The 23,113-nt window shown below is 43.7% G+C and overlaps 1 protein-coding gene across 1 annotated transcript in view; it reads right to left on the minus strand.

The window, feature by feature from the left end:
• Positions 1-23,113, minus strand: part of WDPCP (WD repeat containing planar cell polarity effector) — a 262,222-nt gene that overhangs the window by 161,181 nt on the left and 77,928 nt on the right. The window contains exons 9-10 of the mRNA XM_063441857.1: positions 9,178-9,787; positions 40-228 (exon numbers count right to left, since the gene is read on the minus strand). Coding sequence (XP_063297927.1) covers positions 40-228; positions 9,178-9,787 — 799 coding nt within the window. The remainder of the gene's footprint in view (positions 1-39; positions 229-9,177; positions 9,788-23,113) is intronic.

Below are 23,113 nucleotides of genomic sequence, written 5' to 3' on the forward strand. Positions count from 1 at the left end.
AGATTGAATAGAAAACTATTAATAATACAAAAGTCCAACCTTCTCTCTCAGGAGTAAGCTTCTGCCTCAGGAGATGGTTTGCAATGGCACTCATGCATGTGTAGCACTGATGAGCCTTCGTATCCCAGTTCATACAGCTGAGTACTCCGATAGCCTCGTCAAGCTCATCAAAGCGGAGGTACTGCGAGATGATCTCAAGTGGGCCCAGTTGTCCTCTTGAAATGGCACCTGTTATAGACAGACGTTTAAAAATGTGTTAACATAGCTATTACATATAAAGAAAACAAAGCCAGACTTTTTTTTCTTGATCCACTGAAGGAGAAAAATTGCTAACTTGCCATCTTGTTTTTGTAATAATGCCTACATGCAATTTCTTTTAGCAAAAATGTTTTTTGTTTTTTTTTAAAGTAAGAAAATAAATAAAAGACTGTAAGCAGGGAAGTCATAACGCATATACGGCTACCCAAGTAAGTGCCTGGCACAAGTCATCACACACTATCATACATTGAAACCAGCAGCCAGCAGGATAAGTGGTGTGCTTTGAGGAACCTGAGCAATGAGAGGAACACAGGATTAAAGGACATACTAAAATAAGAACACGAAAAGTTTGACCCATTTTGGCACTTCTTTATCCTAACATGTCCAGGTACTGGTAAGGGCAGGGACCACTAGCCCAGGTGTGAAATCAATGAAAATCAGTCTACCAGAGATTGCATGTTGCATGTCAACTGAAAAAAGGAGGTTAGAAGATCAACAATATGTCTTCCAGTAGTTGATCAGACAGCCAAGATATGTATCTGACTTAACATTTATTTATTTTTTGCATGCTTGTGTATCTCAGGGTCTGGACAGACAGATTGTTTTCCTTTATCTAATGACACTTGCAGGTATGTGCATAGTTACATCACAAGTACAGTGGAACCTTGGAACTCAAAATAAATCCATTCCTGAAGGCTGTTCGAGATCTGATTTATTCGAGAACAAATCAAAATTTCCCATAAGAGTTAATGTAAATTTGATTAATCTGTTCCTAGACTTTTATTCCTTATGACAAAATTATTTAGCAGAATCTGGTTTTATTTATTTATTTTTTCCTTCAAAATGGGCCTAGCTTTAATAATGCAAAACAACCCACCGGGTATATTTTGATGTGGTTTTTCTTTCCACTCAAATAACATGATTTTGTGTTAAGTTAGAGGTACTTGCACGTGTGTTGAGCTGCATATTGTAATTATGTCTGAAAATATCTCTTTATGCACCCTATATTGACACAGTACACCTGTTCTAGTGTTACTAGCTTTAATAATGTTTGCAAAAGTGGAGTAGGGACACTTTTACGTATTGCCCCTCTTTCTGAAATCTAAGGTGCAGTCTCAAAGTTAAAGGATTATTCCAAACACCATGACCACTTCTGGTTTTAGAGAGATATTTGCACATGTGCTGGCGGCTAGTCCACCCCGGCACACGTTACTTAGGCATGAAAACTCTGTAAATTCTAAAGCGCTGGCCTACAAGGTGCAGTGTGAATCACCCATCTTTCTCTTATTTCATTTCAGCCCTCCCCCTCGTCATCCTCATACCTTTAATATTGCTTTCTTCTTTCTTTTCCCCTTTCTCCTTCTGTCCACAAACGGCAGCACAGACACAAAGACTAAAGGACTCCATAGACGCGTACCTCCGGACACATGACCTCCCCTCCCTGACGACGGAAACGAAAGACCGGCTGGAAGAGCCAATCACACCGGAGGAGCTGGCACATGCCATTAAACACACTAAACCAGGCAGGTGTCCAGGCCCGGACGGCCTGCCTATCAAGTATTACAAGAGCTTTGCGGACACCCTATATCCACCACTGCTTAAAATGTTTACCGACATCAGAGAAGGCCGAGAGCTCCATAAACAAGCGCTCATGGTACACATAACCTTACTACCGAAAGAAGGAAAGGACCGGGAACTGTGTAGGAACTATTGACCCATATCCCTCATAAATACTGACCTTAAACTCTTGGCCAAAGTTCTGGCGACCCGCCTCCAGTTGCATATCCCGACCTTGGTACACGTGTACCAGGTGGGGTTTGTGATGGGACGCGAGGCCAGAGCCAATACCATTCGGGCCCTCACGCTCATGCACGGATGGACTGGGGACGACAGAGGCTTTCTCCTACTCTCTACGGACGCGGAGAAGACCTTTGACAGGGTCTGCTGGGAGTATATGTTTCAGACTCTAGCACACTTGGGAATGGGACCATTCCTACAGGGCTGGATCAAGGCCTTATATGCCCAACCAACCGCGCAGGTGGTGGTTAATGGGGCGCTCACAGAAGCGTTCCCCATCTACAACGGAACGCGTCAGGGATGTCCCCTGTCGCCGTTACTTTTCATCCTAGCATTAGAACCCTTCCTGACACACATACGAAGTCACCCTCACATCACAGGAGTCCAAACGTTAGACACGCACCATAAAATACCCGCCTACGCGGATGATCTCCTGTTTTTCATAACACACCCGGAGGTATCCCTCCCCAACCTTCTACTGGCTTTACGGACCTTCGGGAACATATCAGGTCTTAAGATCAACTTCGCCAAATCTTACATTCTGAACCTAGACATTCCCACACAGAGGGCCAGATCTACCCATTCCAATGGGCCCAGGGTAAAATACGGTACCTGGGTACCTGGCTGACGGTCAAAGAATTAGACCTCTACACGACTAATTTCACCCCAATGCTGTCCAAATTCCGAACAGAAATGAGAGAATGGGCTCTTCCACACATATCCTGGCTGGGCAGGATACAAGTCGTGAAGATGAATTTCTTGCCCAGACTACTCTTCCTCTTTCAAGCCCTACCCATCATCCTGCCCCATTCCTTCTTCACTACACTCCGACGGGCACTAGGGGAATTCATATGGGATGCGAGGAGACCCAGACTGAAGTATACCCTACTCACACAACCAAAAGATCGGGGTGGCTTAGCCCTACCGGACTTCACGCTTTATTATAAGGCGTGCCACCTACAATGTATTCTGGAGTGGTCCAAATCAGGGATCACTAAACTCTGGAAAATCGCGGAGGAAGCAAGGGCGGGCATTCCGGACGCACTCCTCCCGTGGCTCCCCAGACGCAAAGGGGGAATGGAGAAACATTACTCAACATACACCAGGGTGACACTGCAGGTGTGGCGCAGCAACACAGGACGACACGCATTATCCACATACCCATCGCCACTCCTCCTCCTCACCCATAATACAGATTTCCCACCGGGCCTGGACCCTGGGGCGCTGAAGACACTGGTCAGGGACCCATTGCCACGGTTAAGACACGTATGCACCAACCAGGGATTAAGGGACTGGGCTGACATAGGTAAAGACACAGATCAATCTTTCATAACCCAATTTAAATATGCACAAGTGCGTAGCTTTGTAAAGACCCTCCCACGGGGAGCAAGACTAGGTAGGGATCTCACAATCTTCGAAAACCTATGCGCAGACCCCAATCCACTGCCGCACGGGGTCTCACTCTTATACTCCACACTGCAGCTACACACAACAACAGCACTCCCAAAATTTATGGAAAAAAGGGAGGAAGTTCTTCACCGGACCTTTAGTGAGGCGGAATGGGAAAAGATCTGCCACATCACCCATCACTGCTCCGTCTTTAGTAAAAGTCAGGAGACCGCGTATAAATTACTATCTCATTGGTACCGCACACCAGACACGATACACCACATATCCACACACGGATCCCATCTCTGCTGGAGATGTGATAAAGCGATTGGTACACTCCTGCATATATGGTGGGAGTGTGAACACATACAGCCCTACTGGCAAACCATACACAAAATACTCGCCAGATTCTCTGACAGCCCACCACCACTTGAACCAGCAGCCATGCTATTACACCACACAAACACCCCATCTCCAAGTACAAAAAAACACTTACAATCCGGATCCTCAATGTAGCAAAGCAGACTGTCCCCCAATATTGGAAGAAAAAGGAGACTCCATCCTTACAACGGTGGTTCGACCAAATAGAAGAATTGAGGGCCATTGAGGAACTCACTATGCTGACGGCAGGACCGCAGCAACAGACGTACCTGGACATATGGACACACTGGATACTGACGACAACCCAACCTGACTTCCTGACACTCCTGCACGGACACACGACCTAAGACACCCGACAAACGGACGAACCGACAGCCCACGCGCTCCCTAACTGCCTTCCCTTTGTACCTGACCCTAATCCCCCCCCCCACTTACCCTACACGAGGCACCCGAGGAGGTGGGAACACCCGAGAGGGGGGATAATGGTTTGATCTACTAAACAGGAGCCGACACAAACAGACATGATGAACCCATCTAGGCCTGGCTTACGCGGAGTGGGGGGCCTGTGGACTTCTCGCCAGGGGTGACCCCATCACACAAAGTGGAGGGTAACAGATTGGGCTGAAGCTGAATAGGGCCTCAAGGCATGGTCGCACAGAATATAGAATATTGGGCCCGAGAGCCCGACACTGTATCCCTATAAAGGTCAAAGAGCGGCCTGCGTGCCGCTGATGCATATTCATATGTCGACTGTTTCCCCCTCTCTCCCATTCCCCCTCCCCTGCCCTCTCCTTACCTCTCCCCCTCCCCACAGGTAGACAGGGACCTGCGAGTCCCCAAAGCAGCTAGCTGAGTATGACAATGCAGACATAACATTTCTACAATAACTGGTGACCTGCGAGTCACGGATAAATGTTCTCCAGTTTATTACCCGTTTCTTCTTATGTTACGTGGGACCTGCAAGTCCGCAACACGGTTTTACATGCTTGTGGAAGATACGCATTTGATAATGAAAAATTTTCAATAAAGAAAATGTTTACAAAAAATAAATAAATACAATTTAAAAAGGGTAGAGAAGGGGAAAAAAGTGTTACTGTAACCCTTTTAGTACCTTTGGTTTGCCCCTTCATTTTAGCAGTACTCACTATATGCAACTTAAATTATGAGTGTTGGTTACCTCTGCTTGACCTTAGTGTTAAGGGTTTAAGAAAGGCCAAACATCACCTTTTTTTCTTTGGCACCTTAACAAAAGATCTGTGGACTTAAAGGTTTGAGCTGGATATTCTTATTCTTTCTATACTATTGTTGACTGCGGGCAAAGCCAGGGTCTGTGCAATCTAAAGTGACCTAAATCTTCATTGTTTATTTTACTGTCGGACCTTGGAAAACCAATTCAATAGACATTCTGTTATTAATCAGATATTAAAAAAAAGAGTAAACATAAGATGATCCCTACGTTTACACAAAAAAACATAGAAAATGACATATAGTACACTTGGATTTTAGTATGCTATATACAAAAATATGAAAGATCCATCATATTGTATTCCTACAAAGCTGTACAATAGATAGGTACAACTTACAATGAAGTTGCCTAGTCCTAACCTCAACACCTGAGGAAAGAGATTTAGGGGTGATTATTTCAGATGACTTAAAGGTAGGCAGACAATGTAATAGAGCAGCAGGAAATGCTATCAGAATGCGTGGTTGTATAGGGAGAGGTATTAGCAGTAGAAAGAGAGAAGTGCTCATGCCATTGTACAGAACACTGGTGAGACCTCACTTGGAGTACTGTACGCAGTACTGGAGACCGTATCTTCAGAAGGATATTGATACCTTAGAGAGAGTTCAGAGAAGCGCTACGAAACTGGTTCATGGATTGCAGGATAAAACTTACCAGGAAAGGTTAAAGGATCTTAACATGTATAGCTTGGAGGAAAGACGAGACAGGGGGGATATGATAGAAACATTTAAATACATAAAGGGAATCAACACAGTAAAGGAGGAGACTATATTTAAAAGAAGAAAAACTACCACAACAAGAGGACATAGTCTTAAATTAGAAGGACAAAGGTTTAAAAATAATATCAGGAAGTATTACTTTACTGAGAGGGTAGTGGATGCATGGAATAGCCTTCCAGCTGAAGTTGGAGAGGTTTACACAGTGAAGGAGTTGAACCATGCGTGGGATAGGCATAAGGCTATCCTAACTTTAAGATAAGGCCAGGGACTAATGAAAGTATTTAGAAAACTGGGCAGACTAGATGGGCCGAATGGTTCTTATCTGCCGTCACATTCTATGTTTCTATGTTTTTGGAGGGAAGAAAAGAAAAAATGACGGAAACTTGGAAAGGTTAGTGAGAATAGTAAAGATCTACACATCTATACAAGATCAGACTTCATCATATCATATAAAGACATAGCATACGGCATGTAAATGTAATTTCACCATTCATAAAATTAAATAGTAAAATGCATCCAATCATACCCCATTCTAATAAGATATACATGGGTTTTAGCCAGTGCTGTCCTTTCTACTCAATGTAACAAAAAAACAAAAAAAACAAAAACCAAGGAAAATAAAAGATAAATAATGAATTATTTTCAGAAGGTCTGTAAGTGCATTTAAATATTACAATGATACTTGCTACCACACGACCACCAAGAAAACAATTTGTTCCATATTAAGTGGTTTTAAAAATGAAACAACATTTGTGTAATATCCACAAAGCAGAGCCTGTTTTATTTTAGTTTAGTTGTTCATGGTACTTGACCTCATTGGCAAAGACCAGAACCACAAACCCTGCAAAATAATAAGGAAAGGATTTATTATTTATCAGTTGATGCGTCCCCAGAAGTCAATTGATCTCATTAACAAGAAGAGTCCAGTCACAGCACTGCTTAACCTTGTTAGCGTGACACAGAGGAGACGTTTACCAAAAAAATAAAATGAAAAAAAATCAGTAACTATGCCATAAAGTATATTCTGACTGACATAATGAATTGAAGGGGAAATAAGTGTGGTGTTTCACTGGGAGAAATACGTTATCTTAATACAAACAATGAATTTTAAAATGTGACAAATCTCAAAGGTTGAGGTGACGCATCTTTCCCTTTAGATGCTTGACCTCTCTTGGATGGTGTACTTTCAAGCGACCCGCTTGGAAATAAAAAAGGTGACAGCCAACTCGTAGCTTAATTGATTTAAGCAAAGTGCCTAGGGAGGCAGTCCAATTAAAATTACAAGATGGCAATTAGCTGCAAGGCCTCTAATTCCCTGCACTGTGCGTACACTGGCCTGGGAGACACCACAAATGTGCTGAAGATAGCAAAGATTTTTTTTTCTTAACCAGGAAAGCTGTTGTGAATATTGTCACAAGGGAGAGGGAGAGATGAAAAACTGAGGCCTATATTACCAAAGTATCTCATTAACAGGCAGGCGTCATGTAGAGATGGAGTGGTCAAAAAGTACGATCCCCAGCTTTGTAGCATCGCAACTCCCATGAAGCTTTGGCAGCCTTAAAGCATCATGTAAGCGGACGTTCTAGAGCTGGGTATCTGGATTTCAGAACCCCCTTAATTTAGAGCATTTTAAAGACATAAAGGGAGGAAAATAAATGATATGGGATTTGTGGTGATAATACAAAAAAAGAAACATTTGTCTTGTTCTGTCACAAATGGAGATATTCCCAGACTCAAAATTGCCCTGGGAAATACAGGATATCCCACAGCTCATCTACTTAACATTTACTGTGATCTCTGTAAAACAGACAGAGTATGCTTGGCTGTGTAAAGTCTACATAAATGTGCAGTGTAAATGGTCTCAAATAGTAATGCAGACCCACTATAATCCGATTTCAGAAGCAGCATGACTAAACTTGGTGAAACCTGTGATTTGGTTTGCTAAATAGAAAATCTGGTTAGTACTGAAGCTAGATTATATTTTGTAAATACGGAAATCGTTTAAGATTAGATTTTATCTTGCAAATGCAGTCATACATGGTATAAATGCTTCTCTGGAACCATCAAACCAAGAATTCTACTCTTTCAAGGTACTGCTAGAAACAACTACGACAAATCAAATTAAACTTTCAAGCTACGAGTTAGATTATACACAAGGGCAAATGGGATGTTAAAGTCAATATGTAATCATGCATTTCATAGAATATAAAGACAGTTTTTAAAATTGTCTTGGACATTCTGAGTGTATAGTACAACAATTGCTGCAAATCAAACCACTCACCCTGTCTTCATGTTTATGTCCCATGTCCCCGTCTCCATGTTACTTATAGCTGCAAAAATATCTACATGCTCTCTCTATTTAAAAAAATGTGCTGCATATTTTAAAGTACCGTAGTTTTATGAACATGTTTTCATGATTAAATGTACGGGTGAGTTGAAAAATTGTATATTCAGAAACACTGTGCTTAGATTATGTATACAAATATGTTTGTATAACTATTATTAGGCCAAGAAATGTATCATTTAACTTTGCCATCCAGAAACAAAATACACATTGACAGGAAACATTACTTTATCACTCTATCACACGACCATGTGTATATACAAATGCATAATATTTGACTACTATGCTAGATTTTTTCACTCATTGCAACCAAGAGGACTAGTGGAAAGTACAACTACTACGGTAATTGTCTAGACAGCGGTCTATCTAAAAATGTCTGATCACACTATGTAATATGAAAAAAAATAATAATAACAATAAAAAATAAAAAAATCAGTAAGTCAGTTGATCACAATTCGTGATTTGACTGCAAAAATCGCAGATCAACAACCAGTTAGTAAAACAACAAATAGGGTACTATTAAAAACATGGATCTACAAGTATATACAATTGTAGTAAGTCAGCTATCTATAACGGCTGATTTGCCTTCCTCACATAACTAAGCCAGCCAGGTTGGATATATTGGACTATGATGCTAGTTAAATATATATCACACTCAATAAATAAACAAGATGAACAAGGGTACTTGAAATATATATAAGCATCTAAAGATTTTACAATTGGGGGATAGGGCACCATCTGACACACACAGTTTAAGGATAAGGATGACATGATTAATTATTAAAAGGGTTTTCCAATTATGATTATATAAAAAAAGATGTTTTATGCTCTACAAATTGTTTTATTTAAGCTTCCACTGATTAAAATATAAGAAAGCTGCTAAAACTAATTTTCTATAATATATAGGAATAGGCATTCATTTTTTTATATATTCAAAATCAATATGTAATCAAAGATCTAAGAAAGAAAAAAAACACACACACACAAGTTTCCTTGACACCTGAGCAAAACTGAATAAATTTGTTGACCACCATCTGAATACTTACCTAGTTTAAACTGAAGTACTCCTAAAGGTCCACCATAAAATCGCAAATATAAAAGTTTATGGATATCTACAGTGTCCACGCACTGTAGAGAACTGAAAGGAACTGTCCACTGCATCTCCACAAGACTGGTGGACACATTAAACTGTTTATAGCACTGTAAAGTGGATTTCGGAGCAGTGTCCTCTGAAACAAGCTGAATTTTAAGTGGTGAAAGTGCCATGTCAAAGATCTGGAGTTCTCCTTGATTGCTGCTAACCACGAATATAGATCCACTAGGGTGCCACCTTATAAGCACAGGTAGTATTTCCGCCTGGGCTAGAAGAGTCACTCTTCGATGGGCATCATATAGAATTAATGATGAATCCTCACAACCAAGCACCAGTTGGTCTTCAGAAATGTTTCTAGAGCAGCTTATAACCTTCGACCTTAGAGGAATTCTGGTTACTGAGAGACACTGAATCTTATGCCGAACACATTCATAGATGCAGCTGTCAGCCATAGGCTCTTTGTCTGAATTAATGGCGTGCTCCAACGTATGCACATGATAAGGTTGATGAATGCTAAAGGAAGCATCAAGCAGATCTCGTTCTGTACGGATGTAACTCAGAATCTGAAAGAGAAACATAAAATGATGTAATATATTGCAGGGCTTAAACTTTTAAGTCCTATAATAGTATCCAGGCCTTAAGAGTTACTTGCCACTGGAAGCTGGGGGTGAATTGCTACTGGGCAGAGCTAAAATTTTTAATATGTAAATATTGTACCTCAAATAATGTTATGCATATGATGAAAATAACATGATACAATATACATCTATCAACCTACATAGCAGCAGCTAGGATGCGTGAAATGTTGCTGGACCTGCTCAACAATATGTACTGTCACTTTAAGGTTTAAAAAAAAAAAAATTATAACAGAGAATCTTTATGGAAAAACACAACCAGACAGCACTGCAAATTTCACTGAAATTTCCAAACACAAACATTTCAAAAGACAGAGGACCAAGTAGGGACTACCTTTTCTTATGTACAAATGTTTATGAGAAAAAAGCAGACGTTCGTACAGCTTTTACTTGTTATAACTTGACATTTATCATCAACGGTTACTCATGACGGCTGATGAGAACTGGCATCTTCCTGTATGAATCTATTGGTTCTTGTAAGAACTCAATGAGCATGTACAAGTTTACATACAGTGAGGGAAAAAAGTATTTGATCCCCTGCTGATTTTGAACGTTTGCCCACTGACAAAGAAATGATCAGTCAATAATTTTAATGGTAGGTGTATTTTAACAGTGAGAGACAGAATAACAAAAAAAAATCCAGAAAAACTTTATAGATTTATTTGCATGTCAATGAGTGAAATAAGTATTTGATCCCCTATCAATCAGCAAGATTTCTGGCTCCCAGGTGTCTTTTATACAGGTAACGAGCTGAGATTAGGAGCACTCTCTTAAAGGGGGTGCTCCTAATTTCAGCTTGTTACCTGTATAAAAGACACCTGTCCACAGAAGCAATCAATCAATCAGATTCCAAACTCTCCACCATGGCCAAGACCAAAGAGCTGTCCAAGGATGTCAGGGACAAGATTGATCTCCCTCGATCTGGTGCTCCATGCAATATCTCACCTCGTAGAGTTTCAATGATCATGAGAACGGTGAGGAATCAGCCCAGAACTACACGGGAGGATCTTGTTAATGATCTCAAGAAAGCTGGGACCATAGTCACCAAGAAATCAATTGCTAACACACTACGCCGTGAAGGACTGCGCCCGCAAGGTCCCCCTGCTCAAAAAGGAACATGTACAGGCACATCTGAAGTTTGCCAATTAACATCTGAATGATTCAGAGGAGAACTGGGTGAAAGTGATGTGCTCAGATGTGACCAAAATCAAGCTCTTTGGCATCAACTCAACTCACCGTGTTTGGAGGAGGAAGAATGCTGCCTATGACCCTAAGAACACCATCCCCACTGTCAAACATGTAGGGGGGAAACATTATGCTTTAGGGACAATGAACCATGTACCGTCAAATCTTGGGTGAGAATCTCCTTCCCTCAGCCAGGGCATTGAAATGGGTCGTGGATGGGTATTCCAGCATGACAATGACCCAAAACACACAGCCAAGGCAACAAAGGAGTGGCCTAGCCAGTCTCCAGACCTAAATCCCATAGAAAATCTGTGGAGGGAGCTGAAGGTTCGAGTTGCCAAACATCAGCCTCGAAACATTAATGACTTGTAGAGGATCTGCAAAGAGTAGTGGGAAAAAGTCCCTCCTGAGATGTGTGCAAACTACAAGAAATGTCTGTCCTCTGTAATTGCCAACAAGGGTTTTGCCGAAAGGGGTCTAATATGTATTTCTCTCATTGACATGCAAATCATTTTATAACTTTTTTGACATGCATTTTTTTCTGGACATTTTTTTTATTTTTATTCTGTCTCTGTCTGTTAAAATACACCTACAATTAAAATGATAGACTGCTATGGGTATGAGGTGGGGCAACACTATACTAGTAAGGTCTATGACGAATAGATGGGGCGCGGGTGGGCGGGGCTTTAGAGATCCTCAGTATCCTCCTAGCGTTGACCGCGAAGGGGACCAGGGCTCTCGCTACCCAATATGTTCTGGCAAGTGGTAAGACCAGAATTTTCACCGCTTCGGATTGTATCCGGATGCCCTTTTTCTCGTTATTTCCTTCCTTCTATCTTTTTCTTTTCTTTTCCCATCCTGACCCTTCCCATCCTCTATCGCTCCAGGGGGGGGGGCGAACGAGTGGACCAATCCGACACTGATCCCTGCCGCTCGAGGAGTTCTCCCTGATATTAACAGTAGCCGCAGAGTGATAGCAGTGGGTACCATATTACACGATGGCGATTAAGATCACCACTTTAAACGTCAAGCGTCTCAACGCCCCTAAAAAGAGACGTCTAATGTTTAGGGCCCTGAAAAGGTTGAACTCGGACGTAGTTTACCTACAGGAAACTCACCTGCCTAAACAGGCTACATTCCGTTTACGGGACCATGTCTACACGGGCTCCTTCGAGGCCAGGTCGCATCGTAAACGGAACGGAGTCGCTATAGTAATCAAACGCTCTTGCCCCTTCCAGCTTTCGGCCCAGGATGCGGACCCGGGGGGACGATACATTATAGTTACCGGAACCCTCCATTCTCATGTCGTGCACCTGATCAACATTTACGCCCCGATCAGCCGGATGCGGGGTTTTGGTCCACACTGCGAGATAAGGACGCTGCGCTCCCGCATGGCATGGTCCTCATGGGAGGAGATTTCAATGCCACACCATGTCCGGCGATAGATAGGAGCTCCAGGGCTGGAGGTCCGAGATCGCAGGGACGCGGGGGACAGGACCGCCAACTTAAGAATTTCATAGCGGAAACGGGACTGGTGGATGCCTGGAGGGCACAACATCCCGTGGACAGGGATTACACCTTCTACTCTGCTCCCCATGGGACCTATTCTAGAATAGACCTATTTCTAATGAATGCAGCAAGCCTTCCCAGACTCTCGAGCTCAGAGGTTGGGAATATATCCTGGTCAGACCATGCTGACGTTTCTATAGTCTTAGGGAATCTTTGCACGGCGAGCCCATGGTCTTGGAGACTGAACTCGTCACTGCTGAGAGATGAGTCGGTTCTGGACAGCATTCGGAAGGCTATTGTGGATTACTTTCAGGTCAACACCACACCGGACGTAAGCATTGACATGATCTGGGCTGCACACAAGGCGGTCATAAGAGGGGAATTGATTAAACTGGCCACAAGAAAGAAACGACTGAAACACTCACACCTGGACACCCTGCTTAAACGGCTGAGGAACCTAGAGCAGCGACACCAAGCTACCCCGGACGCTGAGGTTCTCGGTAGACTGGAAGCAGTCAGACGGGACATACGCACACTTCTGCTGGATGACACGGCCAGAGCCATGACATGGTCCAAATGGACCTATTTTGACAAAGCTAATAAAATGGATACACTATTAGCCAGGACGCTTCGGCCCAGGCAACAACGGACTCATATTACGGCCATCAGACACCCGGACGGTACGACAAAAACGAAACCGACGGACATTGCGAAGGTATTCGAAGAATACTATAAACAATTGTATAATCACTCACCGCACATAGACTTGATGGGAGGCCAGGGGGACCAAAGCATATCACGCTATCTCGACGGACTGGGCTTGTCTAAATTGTCAATGGATGCTGCCAGGAACCTGGCTGCGGCAATCAGTACTGAGGAGGTGGATAAGGCCATTTCGAGCCTGAAGGGGAACAAGGCACCTGGCCCTGATGGATATGATGGCTCATACTACAAGGCCTTTCGGGAAGAGCTAGCGCCTCACCTGGCGACGCTGTTTAACTCCTTAAGACAGGGAGGACGTTTGGGCCCTGACATGTCGTTCGCTACGATCGTATTACTACCCAAACCAGATAAGGATGCACGTCTACCTGAAAACTACAGGCCCATATCGTTGATCAATCACGATGTGAAGATCCTGGCCAACATACAGGCGGACAGACTGAACCCACTTTTGACTACTCTTATCCATGCCGATCAAGTGGGGTTCATGCAAGGCCGACAATTGTTCGAAAACACCAGGCGAACGGTTGATTTGATCTGGAAACAAGTAGCGACGAGTACACCCTCCCTGATAATATCCATAGATGCCGAGAAGGCTTTCGACAGGGTGAAATGGGATTTTCTATTTGCGGTGCTGGCACACCTGGGATTCCCGGATGAGTTCCTGCAAGCCACGAGGGCAATGTACCATAACGTTAGGGCTCAGATACAGATCTCGGGGGCCCCACTTAATCCGTTCCGTCTACACAACGGAACCAGACAGGGGTGTCCTCTCTCCCCCCTCCTCTTAGTGCTGGCCTTAGAGCCTCTCTTACAGGCGATCCGCAGGCATCCGAATATTCATGGAGTAGAAGTCGGCGGGGAGGAATTTACCGTGTCCGCCTACGCAGACGATGTCCTCCTCACAGTTACGAACCCAATCGAGTCGATGACCGCTTTACAGAATGTTATAAGAGAATACGGGGACTTATCCGGATATAAAGCAAACATTCGAAAATCCAGTGCGATGCCGGTAGGTATGACAGCAGAAGATGTAGCTCTGATACAGAACACTCACCACTTAAGAATGGAACCACACTCCCTCAAATACCTAGGAGTTTACTTGACGGCAGATCCGAACCGACTGTACTCTAGCAATTACGAACCCATGCTAAGGACTTTGATGAGTGACATGGACAAATGGACCGACAAACCTATCTCTTGGCTGGGCCGTATTCACTCCGCCAAGATGAACATCCTCCCGCGTATACTTTTCTTGTTTCAAGCCCTTCCCATCCGCATCACAAAATCCCAACTACAGCCGCTACAAAGGGCGATCTGTAACTTTGTGTGGCACAATAAGCAGCATAGAATAGCCAGACAAATCTTGTATAGGGGATTGGGGCTTCCAAATTTGTATTATTACTACTTGGCGGCCCAATTGGCCCAGGTGATTATGTGGCACTCCCCTGTGGGAGAAAGGAGATGGGTGGAAATAGAATCTTTGATGGTCGGTCTCGATGTCCCCCAATTCACGATGTGGGTCCCGAGAGATCATAGGCCCATGGTCGGAGCAACCTGCCCGGCCATCCTTAATTCTCTACGATTATGGGATGTGAACTGCACCAAGTTCAGACTCACCTCATCTCCTTCCCCTATGACCCCGATACTTCGGAATCGAGCATTCCCACCTGGTATGGCCCCAAGGGATTTTCGCAATATAGAAAAAAACGGGATTCAACGGTATTACCAGCTTTACCGGGAGGGGGTCGTGATCCCCTTTCAGGACCTCCAACGAAACATCCACCTGACTCCAGCAGATTTTTTTAGATACCTCCAGATAAGGGATTTTGCTAGGAGACCAGATATTACAGCGGCGGCCAAGGGCCAGTTTACCTTCTTCGAGAAATTATGTAGAGATGCGTCTGCCCCCAAGGGGTTGATCACCCTCCTATACGCTCATCTTAGTACAGAAACTAAAGAATGGGGTGGACTGAAGTACATTGACAGATGGGAACAGGACTTAGGGGAGGAACTAGAAGGTATAGAATGGCAGGAAATCTGGGAAGCAACCAAGAGCGCTTCTATATGTGTCACACAACAAGAACAGGCATGGAAAACCATGCTCAGATGGTATACTACCCCGACCATCCTGCACAAAATGATTCTGCTGATTGTTGGAGGAGCTGTGGTTTCCGGGGTACATACCTTCATATGTGGTGGGAGTGCCCGACGCTCCAAAGATTTTGGAAGGCTGTCGAAAATCTACTAAGGCAGACATTTGGCAGGCCCCTCCCTTTAGACCTTTGGATTTATCTGTTAAATAGAACTATAGAGGGGTGGTCGAGGAGGGAACAGAGGTTGGTGCGGACGATCACCTTGAGTGCGCGTAGAACTATAGCAGCGGCATGGTTAACACCTGGTGGACCGGAGTTCGGGGGGGTGATCTCTAGGATTAAGGAAAGCAGGATTATGGAAGATCTCACTGCTAGGATGAGAGGGACCATGGCGGCCTTCCGACAGGTTTGGGAACCATGGGACAACAGTGCCCTAGGCAAAGGAGATACTTGAGGGGATGGGATCACGATCGCGGCTTGATGGGTCCATAACTCGTTCGCCCTCCCTTCCCCCCCCTCTATATTCCTTAGTCTTTCTTTCTTCTCTCTCTCCTTTCTTCCTCTTTTTTTTAAATTATTATCGATATACGAGGGTGTTCTCTAGTATTCTGTCTCATTTACTTGATTTGTCTCAGCTCCTATGGAGGTGGTTCCTTCCTAGAACAAACATGCATATTAATGGAGAGATGGGGATCCCTGAGGCTCATCCTACTTCGGGTAGTCTATGGGTTATACCTAGGGATACAGAACCTGTCTAGTGGGACAACTAAAATGTACTAAGGCGGGTAGCCTGGGATTCCGGAGGTGTATAATCTTTAGGACCAAGATATCATTTAAGCTCTGGAGGAGGTTATCTTGAATTGTATGCTAATACACGGGTTTTATCATAAGGCCTCTCCAACTTAAGAACAAGGAACTTAACTAATGTCACTATAAAATTAAAAAACCCTCGATGGGGGGCAAGTGATACAGAAGGCATAAAGCGGGTTATCGTATGTGTTCGAAATAATTATTTTGGTATCTAAATGTATGTTCTTGTATATATTGGCTTCTGCGCAAGCCCAAAAGTTGTGATCTTCTTGCCTTTCCTATCGAGTGCAAAAATAAAGAATAAAAAAAAATGATAGACTGCTCATTTCTTTGTCAGTGGGCAAACGTTTAAAATCAGCAGGGGATAAAATACTTTTCCCCTCACTTTGAGTACAAAGATGGTACAGCTCCTTTTGGCTTCATCTGACAGGAGCTGAAGACGAATAAAAGTACTAATAAAATGCTTGGTAAACTTATTGCAGTTTATTTTTTCCCATATATTTTTACATTTGGAATTCAAATTCCAGTCCCTTAAGCTGTAACTACTGTAACCACTCCTGAATTTGAGGGTGAAAAAGGCAGTCAAAGTAATTATAAAACACACCTACTTTTAGGCCCATGCAATCTCATCACCCCATGATATTTCCTGCATGCTCCTGTATCTGCTGAGAAATGCAGTAACACACGGTAAAGCGCTGCGGGATTTGTTGGCGCTATATAAATATAAATAATAACATAACAATAATATTCCTCCAAAAGGCAGAATGTGTGCTTTCGTCACAATGTTGCCTGCACACACAATGCTATTAATATGCTTTGCAGAATGCTTCAAGTGTGATATCCTGGCACACGGTGTAACAGCAAAAAGGCTCACAGTTTTAAAACAAAACAAAACAAGAAAACCCTGCCACCCCAAAAAAAAACAAAAAAAAAACCCTCATATGTGACAGCAACTCTTTAACAATGATAGTACGTACAATGAATAAAAAGATGCTCACTTTTGATGGGCGTAGCGCTCTCATTATATATATATATATATATATATATACACACACACACACACACACACACACACACAAACAAACGGTTACACTTTCAGTTCGGCTACTCTAGCCTTAAATAAAAAATTCACTTGGAATTCTCACTTTAGTAAATAACCCTTTACATAAATGATTTTCCATTTGGGACCAATACACTAAGCTTTACTTACATAAGGGGTAAAAACATGTTACTGCTATTTTTAAATGTAATTAGGGAGAAACAAATGTGCAAAATCCCTCAGAGAACAGAGGTAGAATAATATTAGATCTTCGCATTGCTGGTTAGTAGAGATGTCTGAAATCACAAAGGACTCCATTTGGAAAAAGTGATTTAATCATTTATTTTAATTACCTCTTCCTTGGGATTCTGCCACAGGATAGGGCTAGTGTTCCAAAGAACTACACTGTGCTTTTCAACAGCACAATGGCAAGACACACATTAGTCTTTTTTTGATGTAGTAAAACATTAGGGAGTGTTCTTCCTACTAAAATTGTAAGGAGAATAAATCATACAAAATCATACAGGAGCCTGAAGCATCTGGGGCTTTGAATAAAGTGGCAGTAAGCCAATGTTGTAAGAGGGAGACTCATTCTAGCCCATACCTTTCTTACAGACTTAATTGCACCTTTCATAATAAAGGCAATCGAATCTAAATAATAATAATAAAAAAGTATGAAATTGAACAAATATGTCATAACTTCCTGCAGACCTTGCCTTTGGCGCTTAAGGAATGCAAAATGAAAAACATTGCCAAAATAAATGTAGTTTTGGAACCAAACAATAGTTGTAATAAACATGATCTCAGAGGAGGAAACAGTCATGCCAAGCTTTGCACGGTCTGCAAATGATGAAATCCTACCAGTGAGACACTGCCACAGTTATTGGCACTTGAGGTTATTAATTTGAAGTTGAAATAATGGAGTCCTAGATTTTAGCCCATGACTGTGCTGACGGGTAACAAACAGTAACTCACTGAGATCTTCCACATTAGTAAAGGTAGTCTATATCAGAAGAGGAGATCGAGCCGTGTGGAGGCGGGAGTGCTTGCGCCAGGTGGAGGCAGGAGTGCTTGAGCTGTGCTCGGCTCAAGCTGATGACCCCGGCCGGCCCCTGGATAAGCTAAGTACTGCCACAATCGGGCCCCTGGTTATATTATTGATGATCTAATCTTGTATTACTAAACCATATAAAAAGCAGGGAAACAATTGTTCAATATATGTTTCAATCTTGCATTTTTATAATTTAATACTTCGTATGCAAATATTTAAATCCTGTATTGTGCATAAAAGAATTGTGCAAAAATAATAATAAAAAGTGTACCGTATCTGCCAAATTAGTGCCATTTTTCACAGCAATATCCATTTCAGAAAAGACTTCCAGATTAGGAGTGATGAAAAAAACTGTCAGCAATAGGTATAGAATTGTCTTTTTTCATCTTTTATTGCTATTCTAATATTTTGCAGTCTATATTTTTAGTTTAGCAATGTATTATTTGTTACCCCCTATAGTATGATTTCAAATTATGCAAAAGAAAAAAAAAAAACATATTTAATAAAGTGGATGTTGGAAGTAAATGTAAGATGTGAATAAACAAACATATTCAAATAATTGTGCACCTCTGAGGAATCCTGTTCCACGGGTGAAACACGTTATGTGATATGATCAGCCAACAGCAATAACCATAATGATAGCGAGCCTGAATATGGTATCACAACATATGGCATATTTTCCCCATCATTGGAATATACTTGCTGTGTCCATTATCAACGTGTTGCAGCCCATGTAAGAGTCCCCTCATGGCCCCTTTCTGCTCAGTAGCTGATATCTTAGTTTCTTGATCTCTAGGGTACCCAGTGCCACAGACCCGCCTATCATTTTCAGATTTCAAAGGCCCGTTTACTTGGACGTCGTCTCCTGTGTGGAGAGCGGGGCCCAGGGATACGTCCCAGTTCGAATGGACGTCCAGAACAGCAGCGACCAGCTGCAGGATCGAACTATTGGCGTGTATATGCCCTTACGAGCCGCATCCTCCGTTTCAGCTCTGTAGGCACAACACCAAGCTTTTTCGTGACCAGGTGTGAGTTTGCACAGCTTCCTAAAGGGTCAAACCAAGCTCCAAGCGTTGCTGTAGGCCTCTATGCCCATCAGCTAATTGTGTTCCATAGTTGTGCCCATAGGTGGTCAAAGGCTTGGGCAATCCGTCTCTCACTTAAAGGACCACTCTAGGCACCCAGACCACTTCAGCTTAATGAAGTGGTCTGGGTGCCAGGTACAGCTAGGGTTAACTAATTGTTTTATAAACATAGCAGTTTCAGAGAAACTGCTATGTTTATCAATTAGTTAAGCCTTCCCCCTAATTCTCTAGTGGCTGTCTCACTGACAGCCGCTAGAGGCGCTTGCGTGATTCTCACTGTGAAAATCACAGTGAGAGCACGCAAGCGTCCATAGGAAAGCATTATGAATGCTTTCCTATGTGACCGGCTGAATGCGCGCGCAGCTCTTGCCGCGCGTGCGCATTCAGCCGACGGGGAGGAACGGAGGCGGAGAGGAGGAGGAGAGCTCCCCGCCCAGCGCTGGAAAAAGGTAAGTTTTTACCCCTTTCCAGAGCCGGGCGGGAAGGGGTCCCTGAGGGTGGGGGCACCCTCAGGGCACTCTAGTGCCAGGAAAACGAGTATGCTTTCCTGGCACTAGAGTGGTCCTTTAAGGTCCATGCTGTGGAGGACCCCTGAGCTGCAGGACTCCCTCAGGCAGTAATCTTATATCACAGGTGGTGGGAGGTCAACTCTGCGGGCCCTGCAGGGTCTGCTGGCTGTTATCAGGCAGTGCTTAAGTGGGGACTGGAATATCCCCCACCGGTCAAGAGGCCGTTGACGAGGTGTGCTCACAGGACTGGGAGATCGGCCGCTTCTCCAGTCGCCGGTCACACCAGGCCACAGAGCCAGAACAAAGTAAAAGTCTGTCAGACCAACACAATTCAGACAGTAAACAGTGCAGGTAGAGTTGGTATCGATCTGCAGCTTGAACCGGACGGTTTCGCTTTTAAGCAATTTTGCCTTAATACAAGGTTTAAAAGGCCGGAGCTATGATAAAACACGTTCGCCCATCATGAGTGTCAGGCCCTGCCCCCCACTTACAGACCTTTTTAAAGGTTTTTATCGTTCCAGGTTGTTGTTTTTTTTTTTGCTTGTATTTTTATTTTTCTATTATATAGAGTATAACACATAAACATGGGGCTCACTTCCAGAATGGTGAATTTCTTCAATATTTTAAACCAGCTACATCATTTGTGTGTCTCTTTCTCCCCCCAAAAAGGTCCCCCTTCCCGAGACCCCACCCGCGCTAGGTGGTGGGGGCCAGGGGGGAGGACATTAGGACCCCCATATGTATTTAGGGCCCCCACCTGTCGCTCAGGGGTGGGGGCCAGGGGGGAGGACAATAGGGCCCCCCCCTATTGGTATTTAGGGCCCCCACCCGCCGCTCAGGGGTGGGGCCAGGGGGGAGGACATTAGGTCCCCCCCCTTATTAGTATTTAGGGCCCCCCACCCGCCGCTCAGGGGTGGGGGCCAGTGGGGAGGACCTTAGGTCCCCCCCTTTTTAGTATTTAGGGCCCCCACCCGCCGCTCAGGGGTGGGGGCCAGTGGGGAGGACCTTAGGTCCCCCCCCCCTTTTAGTATTTAGGGCCCCCACCCGCCGCTCAGGGGTAGGGGCCAGGAGGGAGGACATTAGGTCCCCCCCTTATTAGTATTTAGGGCCCCCACCCACCGCTCAGGGGTGGGGGCCAGGGGGAAGGACATTAGGTCCCCCTCTTATTCTTGTTTAGGGCCCCCACCCACTGCTCAGGGGTGGGGGCCAGGGGGGAGGACATTAGGTCCCCCCATTTGTATTTAGGGCCTCCACCCGTCGCTCAGTGGTGGGGGCCAGGGTGGAGGACATTAGGTTTCCCCCCCCCCCTTATTCTTGTTAACGGCCCCCACCCACCGCTCAGGGTTTTTATTTAGGGCCCCCACCGCCGCTCAGGGGTGGGGGCCAGGGGGGAGGACATTAGGTTTCCCCCCCCCCCCTTATTCTTGTTAACGGCCCCCACCCACCGCTCAGGGTTTTTATTTAGGGCCCCCACCACCGCTCAGGGGTGGGAGCCAGGGGGGAGGACATTAGGTCCTCCCCCAATTTTTATTTAGGGCCCCCGCCGCCGCTCAGGGGTGGGGGCCGGTGGGGAGGACAATAGGTCCTCCCCCCTTTTTTTACTTTAGGGCCCCCACCCTAATTTAATTTTTTTTTTTTAAAATTTTTAACAGTGAGCAGCCTTTTTTTTTTACCAGCGGTTTTGCGAGTAGGGGCACAATTTACTAATACTAAGTAATTTTTACTTAGTATTAGTAAATTTGTCTGAAAGACCAATTTAGGTCTTTCAGCCTTTGGGTAGATAACTCCCTAATACCGAGGGAATTAGGGAGTTATCTACCAAGCGGCTGCAACAAAAGTCCCGAAAGGTCCAGAAAAGCGGGAGGGATAATGTATAATAAACACAGGTTACTGGCTATGGGAGGATAATGCATAATAAACACAGGTTACTGGCTATGGGGGGATAATGTATAATAAGCACAGGTTACTGGCTATGGGAGGATAATGTATAATAAACACAGGTTACTGGCTATGGGAGGGATAATGTATAATAAACACAGGTTACTGGCTATGGGAGGGATAATGTATAATAAACACAGGTTACTGGCTATGGGGGGATAATGTATAATAAACACAGGTTACTGGCTATGGGGGGGGATAATGTATAATAAACACAGGTTACTGGTTGTGGGGGGATATTGTATAATAAACACAGGTTACTGGCTATGGGAGGATAATGTATAATAAACACAGGTTACTGGCTATGGGAGGATAATGTATAATAAACACAGGTTACTGGCTATTGGGGATAATGTATAATAAACACAGGTTACTGGCTGTGGGGGGTAATGTATAATAAACACAGGTTACTGGTTATGGGGGGATAATGTATAATAAACACAGGTTACTGGCTATGGGGGATAATGTATAATAAACACAGGTTTCTGGCTATGGAGGATAATGTATAATAAACACAAAAAAATAATACATAAATAAATAAATAATAATTAAAAAAAAATGAATGCAGCTTCAGAATTAATCTAAATTGTATGCTGACTAGGAGGTGGGAGGGTCTGGGAGGGAGGGTCTGCTGCTGATTGGCTGGAATGTGTCTGCTGGCTGTGAGGTACAGGGTCAAAGTTTACTCAATGATGACGAATAGGGGGCGGACCGAACATCGCATATGTTTGCCGTCTGTGGCGAACGCGAACACGCTATGTTCGCCAGGAACTATTCGCCAACGAACCGTTCGGGACATCACTAGTGGTATAACAGTTTAAACAGTACGAGTACATGCACTTTTAACATAAACAAGCTTAACGTAACTTATGAGTTTTCGTAATAAAGTGTAGTACACATATAAAGTAAGAGTAAAGTACAAAACAGCTATGTAGATTAGGTCTAGCTGGATATAAAATAAAAGTTTTAAAGTGGTCTCAACATTGGCTAAATCAGCATGTCACTTGTTGCTAGTATTACCAGCTTAATTAACTAAGGCATATCCCCTTTGTGCGAGTTGAAAATAAAATAAGAATCACTAGGCATAACATTGCGAATATACATCAAGAACATGCTAGGTCTGCTCTGCTTTTTGGGTAGTAAAATGAACATATGTCGAGCTGTCAAGATATGACTGGCTGTTACTGCACAATACTAAATTGTTGAAACATGCTTATGCAGGGTATGTTTGCGGATGGGTAATTATTCTTAGTATTAAGGCTCGGTACATATCCTGCCATTTTTGTTACGAGAGACCTATGAGCTTGCTAGA

The sequence above is a fragment of the Pelobates fuscus genome, chromosome 2 (assembly GCF_036172605.1).
Source record: "Pelobates fuscus isolate aPelFus1 chromosome 2, aPelFus1.pri, whole genome shotgun sequence".
In the NCBI taxonomy this organism is placed as follows: Eukaryota; Metazoa; Chordata; class Amphibia; order Anura; family Pelobatidae; genus Pelobates; species Pelobates fuscus.